The sequence below is a fragment of the Liolophura sinensis genome, chromosome 6 (assembly GCF_032854445.1).
Source record: "Liolophura sinensis isolate JHLJ2023 chromosome 6, CUHK_Ljap_v2, whole genome shotgun sequence".
NCBI lineage: Eukaryota > Metazoa > Mollusca > Polyplacophora > Chitonida > Chitonidae > Liolophura > Liolophura sinensis.
Genome location: NC_088300.1, coordinates 40692165 through 40705287, shown reverse-complemented (window position 1 = coordinate 40705287; position 13123 = coordinate 40692165). Strand labels below are relative to the sequence as shown.

Sequence of the window (13123 nt, the reverse complement as noted above, 5' to 3'; positions counted from 1 at the left end):
GTAATGTACACATGCCTCCGCCTGTGGTGGGAAGCCAGTCTGATTATCTGGTAACAATCAACCCCTGGCTGTTCCTACAGTTATTGCCTCTTATGACATCTTATGGGAAGACTTTCCATGAATCCGACTCTGTTATTAGACCTAAATAAGATCGACCCACACAGATAAATCTCTAGTTGGGGAAGAGATCGCGTGAGAATGGATAAGTCAACATAGACACCCAAGGGGATATATCGTTAGGGCGTGGTGACCATCTCATGGGCCGTGAACGCTAAAATCGCACATTTTTGAACCCACTGCAGTCTTTCACAGATGAAGTGGCGTATATGAAACTGATTTGTGAGATCACATTTGTCTACATGGCTCATCAACAAGAAATCTTAATCTAAATATAAAAGACTACAGTATAGATTGTAAAACGAGAGCAGCGACCACAGTGATAGTTGTCAAATGGTCACACATAACCGGTGAAATACGGCATCTGGTCAGTTTATTTCAGGATTTTAGTCTATCTTTTCATGTAAATGCTTAACTAGTATAGCAAATTATACACCCCTGACATCATGACTAAATCAAAATTACGTAAAACAAAATTTCACATTTAATATACACACAAACGTACACACTGACAAATTAATTTTAAGTATTTAGAGAATCAATCTCGCTCGTTTCATAAGAAGATCATGCTATATACACACAGTATATACCGTAAGCTAATGATACACACCGGCGTGACAACCACTCTTTCACCAGGATGCTCTATGAGGCTGTAGTATCATTAATCATCTTTGTGGTTGTCCCTTTTCTGCGTCAATCAGCATATATACTCGTGTATTCGAATTGATTCTTCAATTCATATTGCCCTGTGACGTCATCAGATTGTAGTTCCATTATGGATGCAGTTAAGTTTCGATCTTCGTGTGAACCCGGGGTATTAAAAAAGTTTAAAAAATATTCCACATCGTGATAAGATTCATGATCAACTTTCCAAACACCCAAATAATTCTTTAGAGGAACCAAAAAGACATTCGAATACCAACTGTAAAACTTAATAGACCTTCCCGCTAAATAATCACAATACTTATTTATATACTGCGCATGAATCTTTTCCTGAAGATCTTAGTATGGGAAAATTTAAAAATCAGTACGTCCGACACTCTTATATAAAGAACATTTGTGTTTTGATCGTATTGTTGGGTGATGGTATTGACTGTTAGAAAAGTGTTTTATAGCTTGTCACAGGATATGTACGCCTCCTAGATGGTCCAACTACCGATGACATTACTTGGGAAGTGTTGATGACCTTTACGCCTGTTGGAAAGGTTATGGGACCTAGAACAATGCCTAACAAAAGAAAATCTTATCGGGATTCAACATAGCATATTTCTCCTCGATTACGTCAGATTAAGGTCATTCTGAGCTTAGAAGCATAGGGATTTAGCGGAGATTTGTCCTGTGCTTGAGTACTATAGGAGAACCTCTAGATGCTTCGTCCGAGTCTGGAAGGCGAGTTGATCCCCCTACTTCAGTTTGAACGAGTACAGATGGCAGCGTTATCGATGCTCCCGTTTACACCAATCCAAACTGGCTGGGGGCCTTCCATTTCTCATCGTCACATAATGGAGTTATCAAAATGATACTCTCTGCATATCCGGATTATCAAAGGCAGCTTGTTGCCGGATAATTTGGCTATCAGTCCAAGGCTTACCACTAGCAGACATCATGGCGGCTAGCAGGGCCACGGAGAAGTTTGATCGAGACGATGAAAGAATGCCCCTTGATTTGCTTTCATCTCACTCCTGTCGTTTTTCTGCGGGCTGGCCAAGTTCCTTCTAACTGCTCTCAAGGGTTTAATTCGGATATCGGCCACTCAATACACTTTAAACTAACAAACACTTGCGATAGAAATCTAGCCGTAGCCCTGTTGTACAGACGGAATACCGTCTTTGGAATATCTGGAAAATGGCGTTTGCCCACAACCCAGGAACCCAGGGTAAATTACACCTCATTTGTCCAGGTTCACGTAAACTGTTAAAGTCTAAGTTCTAAACACGGCTAAGTGGCAACTCAAGCATCGACACAACTTTTCGCCCCAGATGCAAAACGCTCTTGGCACCACTTGTACACGCATGCGCCATCGGCAGTGATCTATATCCAGCATTGCTGACTGCATGGAAATCTGTCTGCCATCTCTTATTTTAAGCGAGCTCCTATCGATATAACATGTACACATCAATCGCTACATAATTTTACATATTATTTTGAAATATTATCAAAATATTTAAAATAAAATCTGCACATAAGAACTCATGATACATGATATTTAGTGAGATACTACCAATCAGTTAAATATTTCATTTAAAAATCTTATCTTTATAAGATTTAATTTTAAAATCTAATTTTATTCAGCCATGAACGCCATACACGTGTCTCATTATAAAGCCTGCAGGGCGACAAAGTTACATTTAGTGATGCATCAATCCTGTGCAGAGGTCATGAATGGAACAATTTACAAAAGGAGTTTTTTCACTAATCAATAAGTTACAAAAGCAGTTTTGGACTAATCAAAAAGTAAAAAAAAACGCCTTTCATGGCTATATGAATGTTACATTTATGTAATATTAACAAAAATGTTAATGTTAACAGTGAACAAAAAGTTCACTGAGCAAATTTTATATATGCATAATTTTACCTATCTTTAAACTTTCGAGTTAGTTGAAAAGTGCTTTGTAAAAGCAATTCTTGATGAAGCCGGATCGACCAGAACATTGGTCAAGGGAAACTTGCAAAAGCGTAAATTGTACAGCCTTTAATATAAATACAGATTCCCAGTTTTAACATTTTCCGCATAACGATACACGATACAAAACTGTTTGAGATGCTACATGCATATCACATACTTGATCAAGAAGTTCATGGTATAGTGCAATTTACCAATATATTAAAGCTCTCCACTTATGTTCTCACGGTTTCGTTAGGCATAAACGGATGAAACTCATATATATAAACATATACATTTATATCCCGTATCAAAGCATGCAGCTCCTTCCGTGAATTCGTAACGTCAGATATATATTTGAATCAGCCAACAATCTCTACACCCTTACATATTTGGCTGCATGGTATGGAGATATATGTTGTTCCCCTTAGCTGCCTGTGTATGTTACTGCAGCACATGTAGGCCTATTGACGGAAAAGAAGATACACAATGTGACCCTGGTACATAACCAGGACAAATAAGCAAGCTACATGTATGCATTAAGCACATTTTCACCTAGGATCTGTAATAAAATACCTGAGTTTATATTCCACTTTGTTTGTTTCTGGTTGTATAATATGTGGAAAATATTGTGCAGCCCTATACACACGTCTGTTCATCAATGTGCAAAAAGCCTGCAAGAACATTTGCTACAATTTTAAGAAAACGGCTATTCAGAATGGTTATAAGGCGATATTTATAGCAGTCAATGAAAATCGGGCTTACACCTACATAACTATACTTCTTCTTATACTAGATTCTATAAAAGACTTCTACCTCAAAGATTCATTTTTCATTGTTAGGTAGAAATCATGTCAGAACAAATACATGTTTATTTGTTGTTCGTTTTGTTGGTGTTTAACGCCAAGCATACGTGCTCAAGTTTTTGGGCGGACGACACCGGACAATCGGGCAACGGAGGCAGTAGGCCTCAGGTTTATGGGCGGAGGACACCGCACAGTCGAGCGGAGGAGACAGCAGACCCCGGGTTTATGGGCGGAGGACACCGGAGAGTCGGGCGGAGGAGACAGCGGGCCTCAGGTATGGGAGGACACCGGACAGTCAGGCAGAGGAGACAGAAAGCCTCAGGTAAAGTAGCGGAGGACACAGGACAGTCGGACAGAGGAGACAGCAGGTCTCAGGTTTATGGGAGGGATACACAGGGCAGTCAGGCAGAGGAGGCAGCAGGCCTCAGGTTTATGGACAGAGGACACCGGAGACTTGGGCGGAAAAGACAGCAGGTCACAGGTTTATGGGAGGAGGACACCGGACAGTCAGGCAGAGGAGACGGCAGGTCTCAGGTTTATGGGAGGAGGACACCGCACAGTCCGGCCCCAGGTTTATGGATAGAAGTCACCGGACACCGAGCAGCAGAGGACACCAGAAGTCGGGCAGAGGAAACTATATTAAAGCAGAAATCCCTATGCGGTAAATTTTAGTGTAGCGAACTGTTTTGGGCCTAGACTTATCGGTGCAAGACACCTTTGTGATCCTGGGACTTTGTATTTAGGCAGTCTAAAGGCCACAGTCAAACCACTGGAAGCTGAATTCGAACCTGCGACCTCAGAAGCAGACAACAGCTTCATGCCGAAGAAATATGTGGAAATTTGCATGGAACCGTACTTTGTAGCATAATGGTCATACAAAAACACTCAGAACCAGAAAAATTCATTGTGCCTCTGAATACAGACATGATAACCCTGTATAAACTGTTCGCGATGAATGCCGAACGAACGTGGCCCTGCAGCTCTTCGCCCGAAACTAACAAAACATTCACAACCTATAAAGCCTCCACGTTTTCAGTTTTATGTCGGAAGACTATATTGTGTAGTATAGGATTTTCTCTTACCTTTTTCTTTCTTTCTTTCTTTCCTTCGTTTTTCCAACATCTTGGGGCCTACGACTATAGTGCAATTCAAGTCTAGCTGGTTTCCACTCCGGTCGTACGTAGAAGGTGTGAGAGCAGCCTGCGGATGGTCGCCGGGTTTCCCTGGGCTCTGCTCGGTAAAATTGGTGTAAGTGAAATAAGTGAAACTGGTGTAGGTGAAATATTCTTGAGTACGGCGTTAGACAAAAATCAAATAAATAAATAAATAAATTATTCAAAGACTGTGATTAATGTTAATACGCGTCTGGAAAACCGCTAATGTGAGCTGCCTGGAATTTAAAGTCTTAGCCATGGAACATCTTGTTGCATTTTTGTGGTCTCCTATACCGCCATATATTGGGTTTTAATGAAAGCTCTTGGACTTGTATCTTCTCTAGAACCACCGAAGCAACTGACCTGAATAAAATCGTAAAATTCGGTTGCAAATTGGCTATGCTTGGCTCCGAGGTCTTGATTCTCGTCATTTTATTGAAATATTGACTGATCGACTGATTATTTGTTGTTTCGAGCCATATACTCAAGAATCTTTCACTTATGGGTGGAGACAACCTGAATGAATGGGGTAAATCATGCACCCTTGGTCAATACTTCCTTTTGCATTCTTTTAATGTTATTGTATATATCAAGAGCTGATGACCACACCGCATTTGGAATAATTACCAACATCACTAATCATAATTAATAACATCACTGCCTTTTTTTTTTACCTAATTCTGCCATGGTGCTAGGGGGCGTGTAATTTGCCACTATTTATGCATTTTCACGAACAGTTAGAATAAAACCCTAACTGGGGTAAAATGACAAGAGGCTGTATTTCACCAATATCGTGTGACCATTTGCCAACTATCACACTGTCGTCGCTGCTCTGGTTTTATCTCTCTTTCTCTGTGCTGTACTCGTATGTCTTAACTATACATGTGTTAGACTCATGGTCTAGAGTTGTATACAAAAGTTGGACTTGGATTCAATACCTAGTGCACGCCCGGATTCTACACTTTGCTTTTGACACCTGCGGTCGGGTGAAGACAAATGAAATAAATAAGACTAGCGCTGGGAATGGTGCATGTTCCAAGGGGCAATCAATGAGTGAATCACTTGCATTGAGATCTATTTCCACCCAAATACGGGATTTATTTAAAATGAAACAAGTAATATCCACCAAACGTTGCAATATTCAGCTGTACGCCACTGTCCGAAACACACTTCTCAAGGCAATAATTTTGATGATTAGTAATTCTTTGTAAGGACATAAGCGAATTCAGTTGATAGAATTCCGTTTTTTAAAATGACTTTAAAGACAAACGTGTTTTCCGAAAGTTACCTAGCATAAACTCCACGAGTTGAGGTTTGTGCCGTGAAAGAAAAAAACAAGGACCATAAAACAAAAAGACAGGTTCCAATGCTAGAGTGCAGTTTCTTGTTTTAGTACTATCGTACTTGGCAAGCGCAATGCTCATCATATTAAACTGGGGAATAATAAATAAAATGTTCTCGGCATACACTCCACGAGTTGAGGTTTGTGCCGTGAAAGAAAAAAACAAGGAACATAAAACAAAAAGACGGGCTCCAATGCTAGAGTGCAGTTTCTTGTTTTAGTACTATCGTACTTGGCAAGCGCAATGCTCATCATATTAAACTGGGGAATAATAAATAAAACGTTCTCGGCTTCCAAACAGGCAATAATTAAAACAAAGGAAAGGTTATTTTACGGATGACTGTCGTTATTGTCTTCCACCATTTGACACGGCAGACGCTATATACGATGGAGTGGCTGGATGTGAAGTTATATATATTTTATATAAATTTTCCTGATATTCAAGTTACAATATTTTTTCCGATTTTCGTCAGAAAATATTGCATATAATCAGCCACCGACTTTGTTGAGATCGTGGCTGAATAAATGCTGAAGACGCCTCTCCTTGTCGCCAATGCAGTTCTCGGATCAGAAGATGATATATGAGGTAGATATAGTTTTTTTTAGATCTGTTTTCATTCGGTCAAATACAGTCAAATGTTTTAATTGTTAGGAGGGCTAGAAGAAATTATAAACACTGTTAGACGTTACGCTAGCTTTCCACTGGTTCTTATTCGCTGGCCCCGGGGTCACGAAACGATCTTATACTTTAGCCAAAATTTTAATTATTAAACTTTGAACTTTGCTTTCCTTTATTTTAGCTGAAATTTGTTTAACAATGACTTAACCGAATTTACGTTATCAACGCAGTAGTTTGATCTTGTTACGCAAGAAATAACAATTTTAAAGTGATTTGAAATTTTGACTTTGTCGAAGATCACTTCGGGTATTCGGGTACTGTGGGTATTAAATCGCCAGGGTAGTTACGTAGACGTAGCGCTACGTCCGTTTCGTGAAGTGGAGTCAAGGTATATCAGTGTTATAGTAACGACTTTCAGTAAAGCGGCTTTCTGTTTAGAGCTCATCATAACATATTTTGGCCTTTTTATTTTACTGGGTAATATGCCGTATGCAAGAATATTTCATCAATCTGACTTTAGGTTTATGGGTGGAGGAAAACGGATAGAAACCACCGACCTTCATCAGGTACACGCCTGACAAAACTCATAACGTAAATCCATAGTGGGACGAGCGAGGTCGGAATAAGATCAGTTGACTCCAGACGTCACGGGTCGATCGTTTCCTATCTCACAATGCAGGCCTACTACAGATTATCAGTGAAAGGCATGTCGTAATGAGGGTTTTCTTGATAGGTGATTGAATAATAAATTATCCATATTCACTCTACCCACACAAATTTGTAGGAACCATATATAAACCGTTAAGTATTACTGGTTGGAACAGAAGCTAAACCAGGCCAAACCATTTTACCTTTAACAATAGGCCTACTTATATATTTATTTATTATTACATACTGATCAATTTATTATACATTAATTGATTGGTACAGCGCAATTAAAAGTTTTTCAGTTATAGTCAGTTTATGATGTCAGTCTGTCTTGTGAACTGGAGTAAACCATGCACTGCCTTCTGACATGATGTCCCACCCAGTCACAAATACTGACACCATGTCAACCCAAACGGGTTCCTTGCTTTAACCTCTCAATGCTGTGCACCAGGCCATGCTGCCACAAGTACCACGTTTACTAAGTCTTCGATACAACCCGATCTTGGTTTGATCCCAGGTATCCCAACTTCGAGGCAGATGCTCTAACCAATACCTCCTTAAACCCACTGAACCTCCTCTCACCTGGAGATTCAGAGCTAAGCACCTAATCCCATGCAGGCTGGAATGTAGAATTTCAGTTAGTCGGGCTAGACATTCTACAATGAAAAATCACCTGGACAGAAATTCAATGAAGACAAACTTACAAAATATTTGGTAAAATATTTTTTAGTCCACCAAATGTACACTGATATATTTACAAGCAGTCTAAAGGTTGTGGGCAGGTGGGTTTCAAGATGACAAAATGCAGGATAGTGAAAAATCTACTGTATATACACATATGTGTATATATCAAAGAAATGAAAATACTGAGCTCACAACAGAGTTATATACATGAAACATTCATCTTCCAAAGACGCAGTGTTGAGTTTCAAGATGTTCATGAGAAAAGAGATCGAATCCACACCAAAGGGTTAGCCAGCCACCCTTGCACCCATCCAGCCACCCATCCAAGTAGAGCGTAAAATAGACACCTGGTGCTCTTTGGTGCTACCCTGTTTTCAGCACTTTTAACACGGGAGAGATACTAATAGGTGAAAATGAAATCTGGACACCCTGCATTAACAAATGGCCTCAATAAGGGATGTTTCTGGCTAACTCACTGCTCCACAACAAGTTTCAAAATCAGTTTGTTTAAATTTATTTCACTGGTAGAGCAAACCAGTGCCAATAGTAACCACTGGCCTTTGGGTAGACTTGCAGAATTCATGACAATGGATTATTTCCACAATCATTCATGACACTGGACTTGTTTACATCAACCATTCGGGATACTGGACTTGTTTACAGCAACCATTCATGACACTGGATCTGGTAACAGCAATTGTTTATGACAATGGACATGGTAACAGCAGTCATTTATCACACTGAACCTGGTGACAGCAATCACTCATGACACTGGACATAGTAACTCCAATCATTCATGACACTGGACCTGATAACAGCAATCACTCATGACACTGGACATGGTAACAGCAATCATTCATGACACTGGACTTGCTTACAGCAACCATTCATGACAATGGACATAGTAGCAGCAATCGTTCATGAGAATGGATCTGGTAACAGCAATCATTCATGACAATGGACTTGTCCACAGCAATCATTCATGACATTGAACTTGTTTACAGCAACCATTCATGACACTGGACATAGCAACAGCAATTATTCATGAGAATGGACCTGGTAACAGCAATCATTCATGAGACTGGACCTGATAACAGCAATCACTCATGACATTTGGACCTGGTAACCGCAATAATTCATGACACTGGACCTTGTAACAGCAGTCATTTATCACAATGAACCTGATGACAGCAGTCATTCATGACACTAGACTTGTTAACGTCAATCATTCATAAGACTGGACCTGGTAACAGCAATCATTTATGACACTGGGCTTGTTAACAGCAATCATTCACGAAACAGAGACATGCTAATAACCAAATTTTTACACTCTCAGTTGCTGGAGACCTGCAGACAAATCTTAGGTGTGAGGTTCATAAATGTGTAGTTTGTATTCCCGAAACACAATCCACAAAGGAGTGGTTTCCCCTGGTCTGAAGACACGAGAGTTATTCCCCTTGGTTTCTAGTAATACGGTTCCCAATTGCTCCCATCTTGCGGAGTCAACATCCCAATAACTAATAAGATAATGTCCACGATCCACCATATTCCAAGGCCTCCAAGAGTCAGTAGCTTCCCAACAGCTGTACCTGAAGCCAGAAAAGAATCATCAAAAATCTGAAATGCGATCACCTGGGAAAAGGTCAAATATGACACTCATAGCAAAGAAATTCTCACAACAATATAGATGTGCATACCAAACCGTAATAGCTTTCGTTCACTTAAAATTGAATGCAATTACTGTGTTTGCTCAAAAAATTCACACCCAAAAAAGCATTTCTGAGGCACGTATAGACCTGTAAAATAAAGCATTACTTTTGGCACTGAAACTTCCTTTCAGCCATAGAATATACCTACTTTCCAAGTAAACATCAGGACACCATTTCTAATAGCTGAGAATCAACCAAAATAAGAAACTTTGCAACATTACCTGTATGTCCCAGGCAAAATCTGTCCATTCCAAGAAATCCAAGGAGAACCGAATAAATTAGGGTACTCAAGAAATAGTGACCATTGTATCTGAAAATGAAATCAGTATTCAAAGATCAACACAGTCCAGCATTAGTAATATGTTTAATTAAGCCTTCAAATAAAATATAACTTGGAAAGACCATATACAATTTTCCTTTGTATAAAATGAATCAAAAATTATTGCACGAACATCATTCAAGAATACTAATTTTCCCTGAGATGCATGGATAATTAATTACCTGCTGGGGATTTGAACCAGCGATCTCTGGATTTTCAGTCCATGCTTTCAACACCATTATGTTACATTCCACCCTGTAGCATTATGAATGGATGTGACATAATATATTGTGTGACGGCAATTAAAAAAGATGAAAGCTTACTTGATACATGGGAAGCCCTCCCTGAAGAATGATCTGTTCCCATAGCACTCTATGTCTGGAAGAGCTGTGCACCTAACAGCAGTTTTCTGTACATTTTCAAATCTCTCCCCTCCCCACTGATAAAAAAGACAAATCTGCTTTACACAAAACAGCCGTTAATATACATGTTCCATTACCTATAGTGTCAGTCTTGTATTATTGAATGTATTATATCCTTTTGAAGGCTATAAATAGGCATTGTACATACATGTACTGGTATTTCTTCTTATTATAACTTGTATTATTTTCAAACAATGTCAATTCTATCAGTGCCCTTCGGAATTTCTCAGGCATGAAATATTGCATAATCTTTAATCCTAGAGTAATCTTACTCAAGCTTACCCGTTATACATCACAAATTTGTGGTATCCAGTCAAAAAAAAAAAATAATCATCCACAATAAAGTTGTTATCACAACATACAGGAGTCTCATTTCACGTATCAGCTTTATGATAAAATAGTAATGTATGGTAGTAAAATGATTAACTTTTCTAGCACACCTTTGTACATCCATAGCCTAAGATTTGGCGCGCAGTTTCATTTCCTTGAAGATCCTCTGGGGGTTCACAATCTATAAACTCATTTGGCCTGCCAAATAAAATGGAAGAGAAATTTCAAAAATTAGTATTGTAATCATATCACTTTGACAACACTTATTACTGTTTCCACATTTAAGTTAACTAGAATCCATATTGTCAAAATATAAAAAAAAAGATAAAACTGTATGAGTCAACGTCAGATAAATGTATTCTCCATCTGTGATGTTGAACTTAAAATTAAGCAAGGTCTGAGTTTGGAATGAACTGGATGTACTGTCAAATAAAGTCAACAGTATGGGGTATACCATACAGTACAGTAACAGATAACATGAGCAACTAACAACCTTAACTAAATTATGAATGCAAACAAAAGATAGGCCTACTGAGTTCTGTCAGTCCATTTATAATTTTAAAACAGCACACTAAGTAAGTCAAGATGGAGTGGAGTCCTACTTGTGTATCATGTCTATCTTTACAATTCAGAGAATATAGGCCTACATCAGCTAATGGTCCGATTCTGTAGAAGATACAGGTCGCTATATAGCATCTCGTTCCACATATATTATTCTCTTATCAACAATACATCATCAAGAAACTCTTCTTTCTGTACAAACTATATGTATGTAGCATTGGAGTCTAACGTCGTACTTAACAATTTCTCAGTCATATGACAACGAAGGAATCCTTAAAGTGCATGTGATATGCCTCCTGCAGGAAATATTTCCACTTCTCTTTTATCTAGTGCTCCTTCACTGAGACGCCTTACCGAAGGCAAGTAAGCCGCCCCGCCCGACCCATTATACTAATACTGATATGGGTCAACTAGTAGTTGCACTATATCCTTCATGCTAACACCAAGCCAGGAAGCTACAACAAAGTCTCAGGTGTGACACGACCCAGGATTGACCCTGGATCTACTGTTCCCGAAGAGTACGCTCTACCAACTGTGCTAGAGGGGTCGGTTGCAGCTATCAGAAGGTCCAAGCAGTAAGCCACATGCATGTACCAGATAATAATGATACTGGAACACTACGCTACTACACGGTAAATTTGACTAATTGGTAATATAAAAACTACATGTAAATTTGTATATTATAATCAATTTATATTTTATTTATGTATTTATACAATATTCAATGCAAAAATAAATAAAATACATAAACTTCCTTTAAGTGTTAATGGATAAAACTAGGTTTCTGTATTATAAAAAATGGTAAAGTCTGCTTTTGGATTATGTCCAAGTCAAGAAATTCCGCCAGACCTGACACTACGGTCCCCAAAATGGAAAGCAACTTTTCAGATGTAGACCTATGATAGCTTGCAAAATACTGCTTACATTCCGACACAAAATACAGGGCTGAATTGAGAATTAAATACTGATTTAAATAATATTAAGTAATGCTGAAAAAAAAAAAAACAAAGTTATGCACTGGTTTTGAATCTGTACTTGATGTCGTCTTAGTGGAATGTCTGTATAACAGACCTGCGGCCAGAACGTCGCCCAACTGGCTTTAGATGCCCCATATATTCCACTAAATAAACATAAAACAGCCAAAAAATATAACAACATCAACATTGTTCGGCATGTATATAGTAACCTTCAGTAAACGTTAACTATGGAATTGTGTATGAATAGCGATTATAAGCTATACTAAGTATGGTTCGAGGTAACTAAGAAACAAGGTAACATGGGTGGAAGTTACTTAGGTATGAAGTGACATGAAACCGGTACGACAGCCCTCTGACACAGGAGCTGTTATCTACCCTAGTCCAATTTCGTCTCTCCACACATCCTACTGTAAATGTGGAGAGATAAGATTGTACTAGGCCAGGGGTGCAAACAAGTTCCTATGCCATCTAAGTTTGACTGATTGAAGTGAAGAACTCGCTTGCTAACTTACAGAAACGAACATAAGACAAGAGGCGAATGAGGTTCGTATTTTCGGCCACATGTTTCATTGTAACATTCTCCACTGGCTGAACACAATGTTATCTCTAAAATATGCCACAAAGTACACGTTTGGAGCAGAGATATCACAACACTCGTCATCTCTCTTGCACCTGAACAGTTCCTGGGAATAATTCTCCTGTAAATTTTACCCCGCTATACCACTTGATCTGCATGAATCTGTGACGTCACGTATACATGTTAAAAATACTTTCTTTGGCGAGGCGTCACAAATGATGCCGGATTGGGCGGTTACTTTTTGTGTAGGTATTTC

The 13123-nt window shown here is 39.0% G+C and overlaps 1 protein-coding gene across 1 annotated transcript; it reads right to left on the bottom strand.

The window, feature by feature from the left end:
* Positions 1-8854: 8854 nt before the first annotated feature.
* LOC135468743 (TM2 domain-containing protein 2-like) lies at positions 8855-12963 on the bottom strand. The gene is made up of 5 exons (XM_064747148.1): positions 12803-12963; positions 10863-10950; positions 10324-10439; positions 9903-9991; positions 8855-9561 (listed from the first exon to the last, which is right to left on the bottom strand). Exons 1-5 carry the CDS (start codon positions 12949-12951, stop codon positions 9437-9439), a joined length of 567 nt encoding a protein of 188 aa, XP_064603218.1. The 5' UTR covers positions 12952-12963; the 3' UTR covers positions 8855-9436.
* Positions 12964-13123: the final 160 nt, after the last annotated feature.